Source organism: Ambystoma mexicanum, chromosome 8, assembly GCF_040938575.1.
Source record: "Ambystoma mexicanum isolate Mex_15411 chromosome 8, UKY_AmexF1_1, whole genome shotgun sequence".
NCBI classification, from domain to species: domain Eukaryota; kingdom Metazoa; phylum Chordata; class Amphibia; order Caudata; family Ambystomatidae; genus Ambystoma; species Ambystoma mexicanum.
In genome coordinates this window covers 228,179,613-228,195,104 of record NC_090929.1, presented here as the reverse complement: position 1 = coordinate 228,195,104, position 15,492 = coordinate 228,179,613, and the positions used below count along the sequence as shown (strand labels likewise).

The following is a 15,492-nucleotide window of genomic DNA, read 5'->3' as shown; positions in this document are numbered from 1 at the left end:
ACAGAAAGGGAGCAGGGAACGAGCGGTCTGCTTACTCATTCTACATATGGAGAATCCTGTTTGTCGAAGATGAGCTTGCAGGCACTGCTCATGGACAATGTCCCAGATCCTGTGCATATCAGTTTGCTGGGTTCCTTAGGAGGAGAGCAGGAAGCCATACAGGGAAGAATTACCAAAGTGGGAATCTAGCAGCCTTCAGAGGGAGTTTTACGAGTGAGGGCCACTGACAGTTGGGGACTTCCTGCCTTTGGTGAGTGGGATATGCGGTGCAGTCAACTTCGCAATTCAATTCACCACCCAAAGTGGTAGTTCACCCAGGGTCTTCCTAATCCTGAAACATGCATGCACGACTCACACACCTGACTTCAGACACACAATTAGATGGCTGGTTCTATTCTTGTTGGCTTTTGTAAGAGGCTCCTGGCAAAGGAGAGATGTGGGTTTTAGAAGGCAGAGTGCGCAAGGAGCAGGCAATTCGAGTGCCAGGGAGATAATGCACCGCAGCAATCAGATGGAGAGGAAGGTAGGAGGACACAGAGGGAAAGATATAAAGATGTAACAGCACAGCTGAGGAGGTGGTGTGAGAAACCTGAAGGTGTCTCACCCGCTAGTCCCGGGGATCTGTCATCCAGGTGGCCAGGACACGCCCATCGCTTTTGGATCCAGTTCCTGGGGGTGGACCAGTGCTGGAAGATCACCTGGATGAGTGGTTTTCAGGGAGTGGAAGTAGGACACCAGAAGGTGGGATGCGGTATCCCCTTCCTTGTAACATTTTTTCCCCATCCTACCAGGTAGGATACCTGGGTACTCAACCCCTGCTCCTTTCCTGACACAAACACTTTCTCTCGGACAGTTCACCGTGAACGACAATCGACTTACGCCAGAGCCGTATACCTGACATGTACCAACACCCTGGTCAGGCAAGGTCAGACAATTATGGATCATTACACACACCTGACTTCCATCACACTTCCCCACATGGATAAAAGGCAGAGCACGAAAGAACACTCGGAGTGAGGCAAAACACATGAGGTAACAGTAGTTCCAAGAAGGCAGTTTAATACAAGGAGAAAGACGGTGAGACTGGAGAGGAAGCACCCTTGACCTATAAAGACTGTTACTTTCATGAACCTTGGAAAGTAAGAAACCGAAGACCAGGAACTAAGGCTGATCAAACCTGCACAGTGTGTAGAAGGTACTGAGGGCTCTCCTGCGTCGATAACCAAGGCAGGGAGGAGCGATTGCCGCAGTGTACTGTCCTTGGCTCCTACAATAAAGGGGTGTCCGCAAAGAAAGCACAGCCGGTGAATCAGAGAGACTGATACCATACCAGCTTGTGTTTTGAACCAAGGTTGCAAGCACAATATTGTGTAAATAGAACGTGTGTGAAGCGTTAGGGAAATGTGATGCAAATACAATTGAAAGCCAAAAGAAATAGTTTAACTTTGTAGCTGAACTTTGGGAAACGAAGAAAAGATAACCTACACAGTGGGTTCCGGCACCACGTGGGTGCTGATTCGAAAGTGTCATTATCAGAGGATTAAGGCTCTTTAGTCTTTGTTGTCTTCTTCTTTGTGGGTGATTCCTCCTTCTTTTTTGTAGTCTGTGTTTCGTGGAGAAAGGTGCGAGTCTCCCCTGACGCCACACTGTTGGCCCAGGGGCCAAACAGGCTAGCACGGGGGCTACTGCCCAAGCCAAGGTAGACCGTAACAATGGTTCCAAGTGTTCTTAAGCGGTTATCAAATCCAGAGAAGAATAGTCCAGGTGTAGTAATACCAAACAGTAGCCAGGAAGGAACACAAAAGGTAAGTAGTTCTTGCAGAATCCGTTGAGCTGGAGAGGTCAACAACCACGCAGCCAGGAGGGTAGCGAAGCAGAGGAGTACGGTCCAAGAAACGGCGCTCTGTAAGAAGAGTGCGAAGTCAGGAAGCACAGGATAGCAGGCAGCAACAAGCAGGAAGTACAGGTAAGGTTAGCGGCCAAGGGAAGCAAAGCCAGCAGACACAAGGAAAAGCAGCCGCACAACCCAGGGGCGGTGCTACCAGGAAGGAACGGAGAGAAGGCACAAAAGAATGCGCTGAGCACGGCTGACCAGAACCGACCGTTGACACATGGACTGAGCGACGCTTAAATGATGATGCCGTAAACAAGCCCTAGATCGCAATCTTCCAGTAAACGGCGGCGTCGGACCCTCCAAGCAGTTCAAAAGGGGCGGAAACGTTGAATCATGACAGTGTCTCTGTTAGGTATCCAACGGATGCTGAGTGTGAGAGAAATATTCAGATCGAAGTGGTCATGCAACGGGTCAAGCTAAACCCTGTGCACATTCAGAAGTCTTCAATTGTTTAAAGTACATCCAAATTGGTTCGAGCCTGGCTGAGGGGGACTAATTGAACTTTGTATGTGAAAAGGGATCTGAGCCCGGCAGAGGGGGATCCAACGTTGAACTTTCGTGCTTATGAAAAAGATCTGAGCCCGGTGGTGGGGATCCAGGGTGAACAAGTTGAATGTTGAAGATAACATTTATGTGTTGTTTCTGGTACAGAAGGCCCTCCACATCAAGAGACTGGCAGAAGTAAAGAGACTTGGACACAGAAGGTCCTGAACTGGGAAAATGGAACTGTATCCTTGTGCCGCAGAAACCAGAGTGAGTGTTTTGCTCGAGTGACCGCCTTGCCCCGTGCTGAAAACATGGGGAAGGGAGGCCAACGGCCCGAGCACCCCCGACATATTATTTTGTGAACACTTTTCCTTTTCATGAACACTACCCCACGTTATTTTGTAACTTAGTGGTATTGGTTAGCAATAGGTTTTTTAGCATAGGCCCATTTAATTTGACAAGACTCCACTAGGACTGCATTATTATGATTTGATGGTTGTAGCTTGCTCCCATCTGTAGATTTAGGTTTAGATAGGTGTTTATGACATCCTAGCAAAAATTCAATAAACACCCTTGAACGGTGGTCACTTGGGTCCGTCTTACTTATGCCACCATGCGTTCCATACAGTGGATAGGAGAGTGAGTGACGAGGAGGAGAGGAGGTGAGGAGGTGAGGAGGTGGAGAGAAGGAGCACAGTGGGAGACAAGGGGAAGTAGACAGTAGGATGTGGGTGAAAAAGAAGGTGAATGAGAGGTAAGGAGAGGAGGAGAAACCCCATGTAGAGTAGTCAGAATATCAATGGAACCTTGAGGAAGAGGAAAAGCACCAGAAGAAAGTAGAGGAGGGCAAGGAATAAGTGGTAAGGGGCAAAGATGGAGCAGATGTCGCAGACAAACATCAGGAGGGCTTTCTGCCCCCCTGGGGATAAAAGCAGGAAAACCTAGGAAGGAAGAGAAAGCCCCGGAATACCTTTACAAGGTAGGTGGAAATAGTATTCCTACTGTGGTGGAGCAGAGGAAAGAACAGGGTTTGAATCAGAGAGTCTTAGTCATCCAAATTGAGAAGCTGTACAATTAATTGGGTCAAGATAAAATGTAACTGTTTTGCCCAGGAGTTTGTTCTGAATTAACTAAGAGAGGGAAGGAATGAGGAACATGATCCAAAAGAGAGCCACAGTGATAGTATTGATAACTCTATCCCTGTTTTCTGGCACAGTTAAAACCCCTGCTTTATTTATGGGATAATTGCCCTTTTAGATGTTTTGAACTACAACTCCCATTGACGCTAGCCAGCAGAGTGAGTGGGGAAGGGCCATATGAGGTGTGGTGCAAAAGATCTGGAGGGCCAAGTAAGGAGTAACCCTGGACCATACCGATGAGTTTAGTTTCAACTTTGCGGTGGCCCATGCCATCTCATGTGACAACTATTTCCCACGCTTCCATTGTTTTGTGCACAGTCCGCAAAATGGTGACACTTAACTTGTGTCTTGCCTTTTGAAAGCAAAGAAAGTAGAGGCTTGAATCCAGGATGCGATATGGGTGTTTGAACATTTAACAAATGCTTATTTATGATGTCCTTTATTTGTATTTAGAACCAATCATCTCTGATTAAGCAAGGCATTGCTTAATGTAAAAAACCAGAGTGTGTCTATTTTTGATGATTACTTTTCAAATTCATGTTATTTTACTGTTAAATTATTAAAGGTCTTTTTCCTGCAGCTTAAAGAAATGTGTCGTCGAGAACTAGACAAAGCAGAGTCAGAAATTAAGAAAAACAGCTCTATAATTGGGGATTACAAACAGGTATGTTAATACTGTAAATTTTTATTTATGAGCCATTCAATACTTAAAATATTTCTCATGACATATTTAAACAGGAGTGTTTAAATAAAGCATCAATAAACTGCTGCTGAAATAATTCAAAACGTTGCATGCATAGGTGTATATAGTTCAGTTTGAAAAAATTAAAAACAAAGTTTGCTTGAAAGCTTGCTGATATATCGGCCTAAATATAACTAAGTTACTAGTTGGATTTATTTTTTTATTTTTGTTTATTATTTTCAAATGCAAACAGTACATTCAACAGTATCAACCTCCCCCTTCCCTCACCCCGGGGCATTATCGTCAGTCTGTAGGGGTTCTTTCTATCCGCTGAAAATATCAGTTATTTTGATATTATGGGGACACCACTGTTCGATAAAGTCTGACTGTAAGTAGTCTTGGACCATTCCCCATTCTTTTGCAAATGCATCACCCGTGCCTTGGATTGTGTGGGTCACTTTTTCCATTGCCATTTGGGCCCATACCTTGTGAAGCCATGTGTAAGTCATTGGGGTGCCTTTCCTTTTCCAGTATTGGGCAATTGTCCATGCCGCTATGAGCAGGCCAATGAAGCTTCTCCATTGTGACGTATTATAGTTCTTGGCTGTGTGGTCTTTCATTCCACATATGCAAACACTGAAAAGAGCATAACCATACCCTTTCCCCCAGTTGCTCTACCTCTGGGAACATTTTCCCCATCTCCACCTTTACCTCCTCCCAGAATGGTTTGACCCCTTTACATTCCCACCACGTGTGTCTCCATGTTCCCACTTCTTCGCACCCTCTCCAGCACCGATTTGATGTTTGGGGGAACATTGTGTGCAGCCTTTCTGGGTATAGTGCCATTGGGTTACTATTTTGATCCACATTTCCCTTGTCTGTGCTGAGCGGGTCATTTTGGGAATCCATGCCGACAAGTCCCTCCACTGTTGTGTTGTTGGTTCCTCCCCCAGGGTATTCCCCCATTTAATCATATATGTCCATTTTATTTCCTCGTCCTGGGTGTTTATGAAGGAGTATAGTGTTGAGACCCATTTCTTCCCGCTGAGTTTGAGGTGAGATAGGTTTCGAACGGTGTGAGATTTCTCGTGGCTGCCCTTGTTATTTCTGGCGTCCTTAGCCAATGTCTGCGTTGCTTATATTTATATTTATCTCCCTTATTGAGGTGTAGGAGGGATTTGCAGGCCTCACATTATCTAACCTCTTTGTCCTGGAACATTTCCCCAATTTCTGTATATCCCGCCTCCTCCCATTTCTCAAAGGCCCCTCGTTCCATTCCTGGTGGAATTGTGGGTTCCTGCAGATGGGTGTAAAAGGGCCTACCTCCGTGGTCATTATACCCCTACATGTTTGGTTGTCCCATGCCTCCATTGTGGTCTTCATGATTTCACTTATCCCCAGATTGGGGTGTCTGTGTTGTTTCGGTTTCCACAGCAATTCCACCAGAGTTGTTCTGGAAATTGCCCTATCTTGTTTTGCCCATATTGTTTGCGGATCCTCCCCCATCCAGTCCCATACCACCCTTAATTGCGCCGCCTGATAGTATTTTTGAAAGTGGGGGAGGGCCATCCCCCCCCTCCCGGGTCGGTGCTGTAAGGACCGCCCTGGCTACCCTCGGGGGCTTTCTTTTCCATATGAACGACGTTACCACCTTGGACAGTGCTTTGAAGAATGATCTAGATACCCCTACCGGGAGCGCCTGTAAAAAGTATAGTATCCTTGGAAGGATGGTCATGTTAACTGATTGTATTCTACCCGACCAGGATATCATCAATGGGTTCCATCTTTCCAGGTCTCTGCCTATGTTTGTTAGTAGCTGGGGGTAGTTCATTTCATATAACTGCCCTACCTTTTGTGTCAGCCTTATTCCCAGGTACCTAATCCCATCTTCTGCTATCTTCAGATCAAGTGCTAATGCCTCCCTTTCTAATGCTTCCTGATCACCCGCCAGTATCAGAATTTCTGATTTTTTTCCTATTTATTTTAAGTCCAGAGATAGCCCAGTACATTTCTAACTCCCGACCACTGCCGCCAGTGTCCTCCCCGGATCTTGAAGTGCTATTAACATGTTGTCCACATAGGCAATCACCTTGTGTTGCATTCCCGCCATTTCAATCCCCTTAATATCGTTGGACTCTTATCTTCAATAGGAGAGGTTCTAAGAAAATCGCATACAATAGCGGGGAGAGTGGGCATCCCTGTTTCGTTCCCCTTGAGATAGGTACCTTTCCTGTGACCTTGCCGTTGATGGCTATTCTGCTTGTTGGAGTGTTATAGTTGGCTCTAATTATTGCTATAAATTGTTCCCCAAAACCCATACAGTTTAAGATCTTAAAAAGCATTGACCATTCCACCCGGTCAAATGCTTTCTCCGCATCCACTGATAGCAAGATCGCGGGAGTGTGTGAGAACCCCGTTTTTTCCACTAGGTGTGTGAGTCGCCTAATATTGTCATGTGTTTGTCTACTCGAGATAAAGCCAGATTGATCTAGGTTTATCAGGCTGGTGAGAAGTGGAGATAATCTTGCTGCCAGGACCTTAGTGTATATCTTTGCGTCTAAATTTATCATGGTTATTGGCCAGTACGACGCAGGGGATGTTGGGTCTTTCCCGGCTTTGTGGAAGACTAGCACCTTCGCCTCATTCATTGTTGGGGTTACATTGCCGCTCTCCTTAAAGGTATTCAGGAGCCTGGTTAGAAAGGGGGACAGAATGTCTGTGTACTTTTTATAGAAGGGGGCCGTGAAGCCATCTGGGCCAGGTGCTTTATTCATCGGGAGGTCAGCTATAGCCTTTTTCACTTCCTCCTCCCTGATCGGGCTCTCCAGGGCTATTCTGTCCGCCTCCGTTATTTGTGCGATGGATAGGGTCTGTAGGTATGCGTCTTGTGCGTCACCATCTGGGGTATCTGTGGAGTAAAGATTTTGGTAGAAATCTCTGAATGCATCCCGCATGTCTTGTGTGCGCGTCAGTAGCTCCCCTGCGTGTTTCGTATGCATTTAATCATCATCTCCTTTTGTTTTGCTCGGAGTTGTGTAGCTAACAATCTATCCGCCTTATTGGCCTTAATGTAATATCTTTGTTTGAGATATAGCAGTGCTCTCTCTCTGCGCCTTTGGTGCGTAGCATTTCTATTTGACCCTGTGTATGTCTTAACGATTTTTTTAATGCCCTTGTAGGCTGTATCAAGATTTTCTCTTGGATGTTCGATATTGTTGTTTCTAGCTCCCTTTCCCAGCGATACCTCTGTTTGTCCTTTGAAGCCCTCAATGCTATCAGTTTTCCCCTGATTACAGCTTTAAACGCCTCCCACACTGTCCCCAGGGAGACCTCCCCTGTGTCGTTTTGCTTGAAATATTTTGCTACCATCTCCCTGATTGACTCTCCTGCTACCGGATCTTGAATTAGGTCTTGGGGTAGCCTCCACTTCCATAGCCCATTTGTCTTCCCAGGTAGATTCACCTCCAGCCACAAGGAAGCATGGTCTGACAATATCGACCCCTTTTCCATCCCCTGGATCTTCCCCAGGATACCCACTGATGCCCAGATGTAGTCTATTCTTGACATGAAGTATGGACATGCGAGAAGTACGTATATCCCCTCTGATCCCCCTTAAGCTCCCTCCACACATCGCATAGAGCTAACTGTTCCATTGTCATGATGCCTACCTCCAAGGAGCCAGGCCGGGCCCAGCAACCCCAGAGGCAGACATCATTTTCCCCAGGGAAGTCTCAGCGGGCCCAAGTCGGGGCCCTTTGGACTCAGTCCTGGCGCCTTAGGCACCAGGCTCATAGCGGACCCCAGTCCTGGCGCCTTAGGCGCCAGGCTCATAGAAGAGGATATGTGTTTAAGTGCTTGGGTGCACACTTACCTGATGCAGACCTTGCTGCTTCATCCAGGCCCTCTTGAGGCCTGAATGGGACTACTTTACCTGTAGGACTACTTCACCACCCGGGTGTGGTCGGGGAAGGATACATACCTGATTGGTGGAAGGATACATACCAGGAACTTCTTCCAAGGCTATTTAAACCCCACCCGAACAGCCAAACGTGGTTCGCGTTGTTCTGCACCTAGCAGCTGGACGCTCACCGTGTCAGCTCCTGCATCCTGACTTCAGCCACGCCTGCCAGCACCCTGGAACACCTGCAAGGGGAGAAAGGAAGAGAATAGGAGAAGAAAAGCCCTTACCTGCTAAATCTGCATCCCGGAGTCATTTCTCCAACGGCCCTGAAAAGGAAGACATCATTTTAAAGGCATTTTGTTTCGATCGCTGCAGCGCTGCATTTTACTCACCTTTGCAAGGCGCTTCCATCTTCAGCAGCGATCTTCCGGATTCAGCTACGCCCCGGCGCCTAGAGGAAAAAAGACAAGAACAAAGGTGAGAGGGAGAAAAGGAATAAGGAAAGCTCAGTTTCCTTTTAAGTCTTACCTGTTGGATTATTCCCACTGCATTTCGGGTCCTGCCGCTTCCTGGCATCTCCGACCCCGGCCCCTATGGGGGAAAAAAGACAAAGACATTGAATGAGCGAATGCAAAGACATTACCTGAGCGCTCATCCAGAACTGTTTCACTTCGGGTCGGCGCCATATCTCCGGCACTCCGAACCCCGGCCCCTAAGGGGAAAAAGACATAAGCATTAGCGCTTGCTGCAATTAGACAACGAACATTATTATTAAGCTTGAACTTTTGAACAGAACTTTTACAGCGCCTTACCTGAACAGTCAAGCTTACCTGAACTCCCATCAATCCTCAATCCAGTGAAGTAACTGGGTTTCAACGCGCCCCTGCATCAGAAGCAGGATGGAGAGCTCATCCTTCCAAACCCTAAGGAGGGTATCCAACGAGCCAGGGAAGCCAGAATAGAGGGGCCCTTCCTGTCCATCTTCAGAGTTCTGCGCCTTCGACGCCGCGCCTCCGTGGGAACCAGGTGAGCGTTACATCCATCTGCTGCTTGAGGCGTTTCGACGGTGCCCCTTGCCCTCGCGGATAACCCAAGCTTCTATCAAGTTGTGGGTGCCATGCCATATTGAGGTACCCCCCAGGATCACTTCTCTCTTAGCAAAGTCTTCAAGTTTCCCTAGCGTATCCTTTAGAAAGCCTTCTTGTCCTACATTGGGGGCATATATTGATGCCAGGGTAATTCAATGTCCCTCTATTACTGCATTAGCGAATGCGAATCTCCCCTCTTTATCTGTGCTCTTAGTCTGGCTTCTCCACCCTCCTTTATTGCTATTAGCACTCCTGCTCTTTTTTCAGATGCATTCGCCTGTGCCCATATCTTGTAACCCCATATGCGTGCCTTCTGTTTGTCCCGGGCTCTGATGTGTGTTTCTTGAAGTAACAGTACATCTGCTTTTTACCTCTTAAGCAACTTCTCAAATTTTACCCTCTTCGTAGGGTGATTAAGTCCCCTGAGGTTATATGTCAGGATGTGTATCTTCCCCATGGTATCATGTCCAGGTCCATTGCCTTAGGTTCCCCCTCCTTACTGCGTTCACCTTCCTTCATGCAACCTCACCCCCCTCCCCCTCCCCTGAACAATGCCCATCAACCAACAACAATGTTATGTTATGTTATTTTTCTTATACCGCGGCAAAGCCCGTAGGCATCCAGGCGCCGAGAGACAGATGAAGGCAGGCTACCAGTGAAAGATTGTACTAATGGAAGAGATGGGTCTTTGTGTTTCTGAAACGTGAATAAGTCCCCGGTCTTACGCAAAGTAGCCGGCAACGCATTCCAGGCCTTGGCGCCTTGGATATGAAACGCTCCGCAAAGGCAGGAGAGTAATGAACCAAACAACTTTCCCCCGAGCAGGGCAAGGGTTCCTAAGGATGCTAGGGCGTTACGCCCATCGCTCCCTGCCCTCCTTAAACTCGGGGGGGAACTTTGCGGGGAATCCTAAAACCCACATTTTGGACCGTTCTTACCGGGTTCGAAGTCCGGAGTTGCTCCCCGGGCCGCCTTCTCCAATGTCTCGCGCAGCTTCTGACGTTCCTCCTCCCGGACCCCCGAATGGTTGCCTTTGCTGGGTGCCCACGGAATCTTTATGGTGCTGGCCATGCCCTCACCCTTTCTGTTATGGCGACATCCTGCGGTCCTCCTTCCCTATGCTTTTCTTCCTTTGTTTAACCGTTTCCCATCCTCTCGGCCTTCTCAGATGTTCTCCCCTTGTTTTTTGATCCACTTCTTCATCCTCTCCTGCCTGGAGTTCCATTATGCTGACACCTTCTTCAAACGTGGTCACCCTTCTCTGTTTACCATCCCATGTGAACAGAAGCCCAAAGGGGAAGGTCCACTTGTAGCGGATTTGTCTCGCCACTAATGCTTTTATCAGCGGGGCCATCACCCTCCTCTTTTGCATTGTCACCAGAGCTAAGTCTTGATATAATTGAATGTCTTGTCCATTCATCCTCATGTGGTCCATCTCTCTTGCCCTCCTTAGGATATGTTCTTTTTGCGTGTATGACGAGAGGGCTACCAGGACGTCCCGCGGTCTTTCCCCTGGTGCGCCAGATCTCTTTGGGCCCACCCTGTTCACTCTGTCTATCCAGATTTCTTCCGTATCCTGTGCTTCCAGGATGTCCCTGAAAACCTCTTTCACCGACATCTTGAGATCTTTATCTAGAACGGTCTCCGCCATGATTTTTATGCAAATATTAGACCTTCTGGAGCGGTTCTCCAAGTCTTCACATTGGATTTCTAGATTATGTGCCAGACTCGTGAGGCATTCCTGTGCTTCGCTAATCTGTTGTGCATCTTCTTCCATGCCTTGGACCAATCTTTCTAGTATGTCTGTTCTTTCCTCTAGCTTTGACACCTCCACCTTCAGGTCTTGGACCACCTGTTTCATGTCAGCCTTCATTGATGCAAATTGTTCTTGCACCGTAGCCATGAACTTTTCTTGTAGCTCCATGAACCATGTTTGCATGCCATCTCTTGATGGTAGCCGTTGTTGTGGCAATGGGCCGATAGTTTTGCCTTGCCTGCCCTCCTGGCCCTTTCCTTTAGTTGTGTTGCGGTGTCTGCGGACCACATTTGTATGATATCGGCGTCCTGCTTTGAGTTCTGTGGGGGCTGTTGTGCTGTGCCCCCTTTCCCTTGGCCTTGGACATGATTGCTGCCTTGCGACTGCTCTCCTTCGGCACCACCACTGCTGTCTTCTCTTTGACGTGCGTAGGGGGGGTTGCCTAGAACAGATCCTAGGACTGGATGTTCTGGTCAAAATTACCCTCTGCCGTGACCCACCTCCTGCTTACTGTGGGTCTTCTCAAGGGCCCCTTTTCTCATATGCTTCTCGCTGCTTCTGTTCCCAGAGGCGGTATCGCGTCTAGGGCTCCTTCACCCCTTCCCCGAAACCTCAGTGGGAAGCTCTGCTGTGGGGAGAGCCTGCCCTCCTTTCTTTCGCAGTTGGTCCTGCTGGGTGCGGGGGGAACGCGCCTGACCTGGAGGTGGTCCCTCGTTCTCTGTAGTGTGGTAGCTGATGGAGCCCTCCCTTTGAGTCCCCTTATGTCCCCCAACCTTCCTCTCCGCTGCCGGTGGGTAGTTCTCACCCCCCGCCCCTCCTCTGCCTTCCGTGGGAAGAGGGGGGCCTGCAGTCTTTTGTTCTGCTAGGGATAGGTATGCTTCGGGTAGGGGTAGGGGTGGGGGGGCCCACCTCCTCACCTCCGTAGGTGTTGCTGTGTTGGCCTTCTCCTGTCCAGAAGTGGACTGCTTGTACAATATGCTGCCACAATTGCTGGCGCTTCTGCCAGGCTTTATTTCCCTTCCCGTCATCGTCAATCTTTGGGATGGGCTGGGGGGACCCCCTGCGGGCTGATGGTGCCTTCCTTATTCGCTCGTGTCCCGCTGAGGATTCCCCTTATGGCCCCTCACTTGCCGTCTCCAGGGCGGGGGAAGGGTCACCTCGCGATCCTCCGTGCAAGCGGATCCGCGTAGCCAGGCCTGCCTGCCTCACCACCGGGGGGGGTGCGCACCCCCCGCAACCCGCCTCACGATCATCCCTTGTTGCGGGCGGGCCGCCTCTCACCTCGTCCGACGGCTGGCAGCCGCTGATTCTGTGCCTGGTGGGGGAGGGGCCGACACACGTCTCGCGCTCCCGCATCGCCCCTAGGCCCCGATCGTGAGTCCAAACTCACGGATTAGCTTCGCCGGGGATTACGGGGGGCGCTGTTGCTCCGACCTCCCAGCTGTTATTTGCGCAGCATTGCGTATGTTTCTGCCGGCGGCCCGGGTGGAGAGCGACTCATTTGCGTCTCCTCACCCTGGCAGCCATCTTGGGACCCTGTGGATTTCTTTTAAGTTATTTTTTTGTACATATTTCTTCCCAGTCATTGACCTCTCCGAATGTGTTGGGGTACAAGAATATGTACCCTTGATTGACGCATGACTTTTTTCGTTAGGTTCCTTTCATCACATTCAAAAGTTTGAATTCTCTCCTAAAGCACCTCTTTTTCTACAATAAAATCAGAATTTATTTTGCAGTTCTTATATTTAACATCTAGGTGATTTTAGGCTAGCATATTTTAGGCATTATTTTGTTCAATACATTACCTATACTCATACGTTCCATCCCCTTTCCTCCATCCTTGTGGGATTCCCCCAATATGGGGATGGTACCGGAACCTTTGGCAGCAAAAAATTGAGCTTCCCCTTTAAATTTAGTATAGCGCGGGAAGCAGCCTCAGGCGTGGGAGCGCCCTGCCGTGGCCCCACCCTCCGGTGCCTCGCCTCAGTCTTTTTTTCTGCACAAACAGTGTCGGACCTGGCCGCCAGCGCTGCGACTTTTTTAGCTTTCTGCTTGCTCCCCGTTTGTTTGATCATTTCTTATTTCACTTTGTTAGGTAGAATCCTCATTCTATGGCTAATTTCCCTTACCTAGTGAGTCCCCCAGCAGCTTTGCTGGATTTCTGGAGTTTATTTTTCCACTTGGTAAAAGTGTACCTCTTTTTCCCACTCTTACCTGTGTTTTGCCATGTGTATTTCATCTGTTTTTGTGATTTTGGACTCTGGAGTACACCACTTCAGTAGCCCCCTTCTTTTGTGTGTTACACAGCACCTTCAGTGCCGTGACACCAGGTTGTCTTTTAGACATCCCACTGACTCCATTTCTGAGGCCGACTACTGTCCCCCAGAAAAGGGTAAAGTTGCCATTAACTTTACTTAGTCATTTAACCACAGATCCAGTACACCCCATCTTACATGGAGTACTGGAAAGGGTTAATCCTTAGCCCTTGTTATCTGTACCTCCTAGAGCATTGTTTCGCTCTTTTAACATTTAGACTTGGCTGGTGGCAGTGGTATCTACCCTAACTTTTCTACCGCGATTATACTATATAAACGTGGTATTGTTTTAGGCTATTATATTAGCCTTGAACTTAAACCTGCTTGACCAAATACTTTTTCTTTTGCTCCGGTGCAGTTTATTCGCCATTTCTTTTTGTCAAACTCCTTCTTGTGTTTTACTGTGTGCAGCAACACAGGTTTGCCTTCTTTGTTAACTGTCTTTTGGAGGGCTTCTGCTAAGAAGCCCTCCTCTAGGCGCCTGGGTGTCTAGGTGGGCTGAATGTGAGGGAGGGGTGTAGTCACCCCTTGCACAGGGTATCCTAGGAAACCCAAGGCGCACTTTTTCATGATTGGCTGAGGTGGTTGTCTGGGCTGGACAAACCCCCCTGCTGTGTGATTGACAGCCAGGTTGTGTGAATGGGGGATTTTCACATAAAAGGCTGGTCTCTTGGGTTGGAAGTCAGAGAGTCACCACTGGAACTACAAGGAACCGAAGAGAAGCGGAGGAGAGGTCGACTGCTGCAACTATCCCATCCCGGTGAAGCCCTGCTGCAGTCCTGAGCTATCTACCCTTCAACGCCACCGAGGAGATCCAGTCTGGAGTCTTCTTCCCTTGAGCTTGGTGGGGATAACCAGCTCATCATTTACAGCCAGAGGCTCCTCTTCGGGGTCGAAATCGCTGCACACTGATATAGTGGTCCGGATAGCCATCTGAAGAGCCTCTCCTGTTCTTTTTAAGGAGCACACCTTTTATTCATCGTCGCTGTCGCCGTCCTCTTCCCTGCGTGGTGCAGACCCCCCTCATCGTCGTCCTTTGTGTCGAAGCTCCAGGAATCGTGGGTCTGCAGGAAACTACCAGGAACAACTGCCATGGCACCAGCTTCATCATTTGAGAAAGGTACTGTGTCCTGCTTGAGGGATTTGGGTGAATCCCTCTTCCTCCAAGGCTAGTCTTTGATCTACACTCCTTCTTATAACTTTTGCTTCCGAACATTGACAATATCAAAGTACTCTTGGCTACGATGAATCGTGAACTGTCCGACTGTGTGATCCTCGACAGGAACCCGGTTCCCCTTGACACTGGCTCCAGCACTTTGACTCTTGAATTCCTGTCTGAGTGTTCTTCGATTCTGTCTGCCTAACTGAAATATTGCCTAGGGTTTTTGCCCCAACTCTCTCTGGGTATCTCAGGTGCTAAGTGTGTGTTTACCCCGGTAGCATTTTCTTGCCGCGGATACACGTTTATTTAGTAGACCGAACTGTCAAAAAGTGATCGCAATCGTATTCACGGTGACGTGTCTTGTTTCATAAAACCGGTCCATTCAAACACAGGGTACTTACCTTGATTAATACCGTACAAAGTGAATTGGTTAGTTGTAGTGTATTTTACGTGTGGTTTTTGAATTAATAGAAGTGTTGTGTTGATAACAAATGGTTTACAAATAAATGTACTTATATTTTTTTTACCTGAAACCTTGAGTCAGCGTTTGCTTGAGTCACAGTAATTGTGGTCCCTTTGTGTAATCTCTGCTACTGCTCGTATACTCTTGAGATAAGCCTGGCTGCTCCACTACTGCTACCACTTTAACATAGTAGTACAGGCGTGTACCAAAGGTAAAACTTGTATTACCACCTGTAGTCTTAATTGTGTGTAGTGGTCCCTAAGGGCACTGCACAGGATTCTGCCTAACACACTTCCCTTCAGTGCCTCGCCTCCCCAGGGTATGTCGACTGCAGGAGGCTTCACGAGGTGTGCCTCATGCGACCGTTCATTCACGGCCTCGGACACCCATGCATTCTGTCTTGAGTGCTTGGTGCCCGACGTGAGAAACCTGAAGGTGTCTCACCCGCTAGTCCCTGGAGATCTGTCGTCCAGGCGGCCAGGACATGGCCATCGCTAATTGATCCAGTTGCTGCAGATGGACCAGTGAGGGAGGATCACCTGGGCGAGGGGTCTTCAGGGAGTAGAAGTGGGACCCCGAGGGTTGAGACGCGGTATCCCCTTCCCT

The 15,492-nt window shown here is 48.5% G+C and overlaps 1 protein-coding gene across 5 annotated transcripts in view; it reads left to right on the top strand.

The window, feature by feature from the left end:
- Positions 1-15,492, top strand: part of RABGAP1 (RAB GTPase activating protein 1) — a 3,038,993-nt gene that overhangs the window by 2,897,234 nt on the left and 126,267 nt on the right. For 3 of the 5 annotated variants that reach the window (XM_069609642.1, XM_069609641.1, XM_069609643.1), the window contains one exon: positions 4,085-4,183. In XM_069609642.1, coding sequence (XP_069465743.1) covers positions 4,085-4,183 — 99 coding nt within the window. The remainder of the gene's footprint in view (positions 1-4,084; positions 4,184-15,492) is intronic. The other 2 variants (XM_069609645.1, XM_069609644.1) reach the window with 1 other exon arrangement.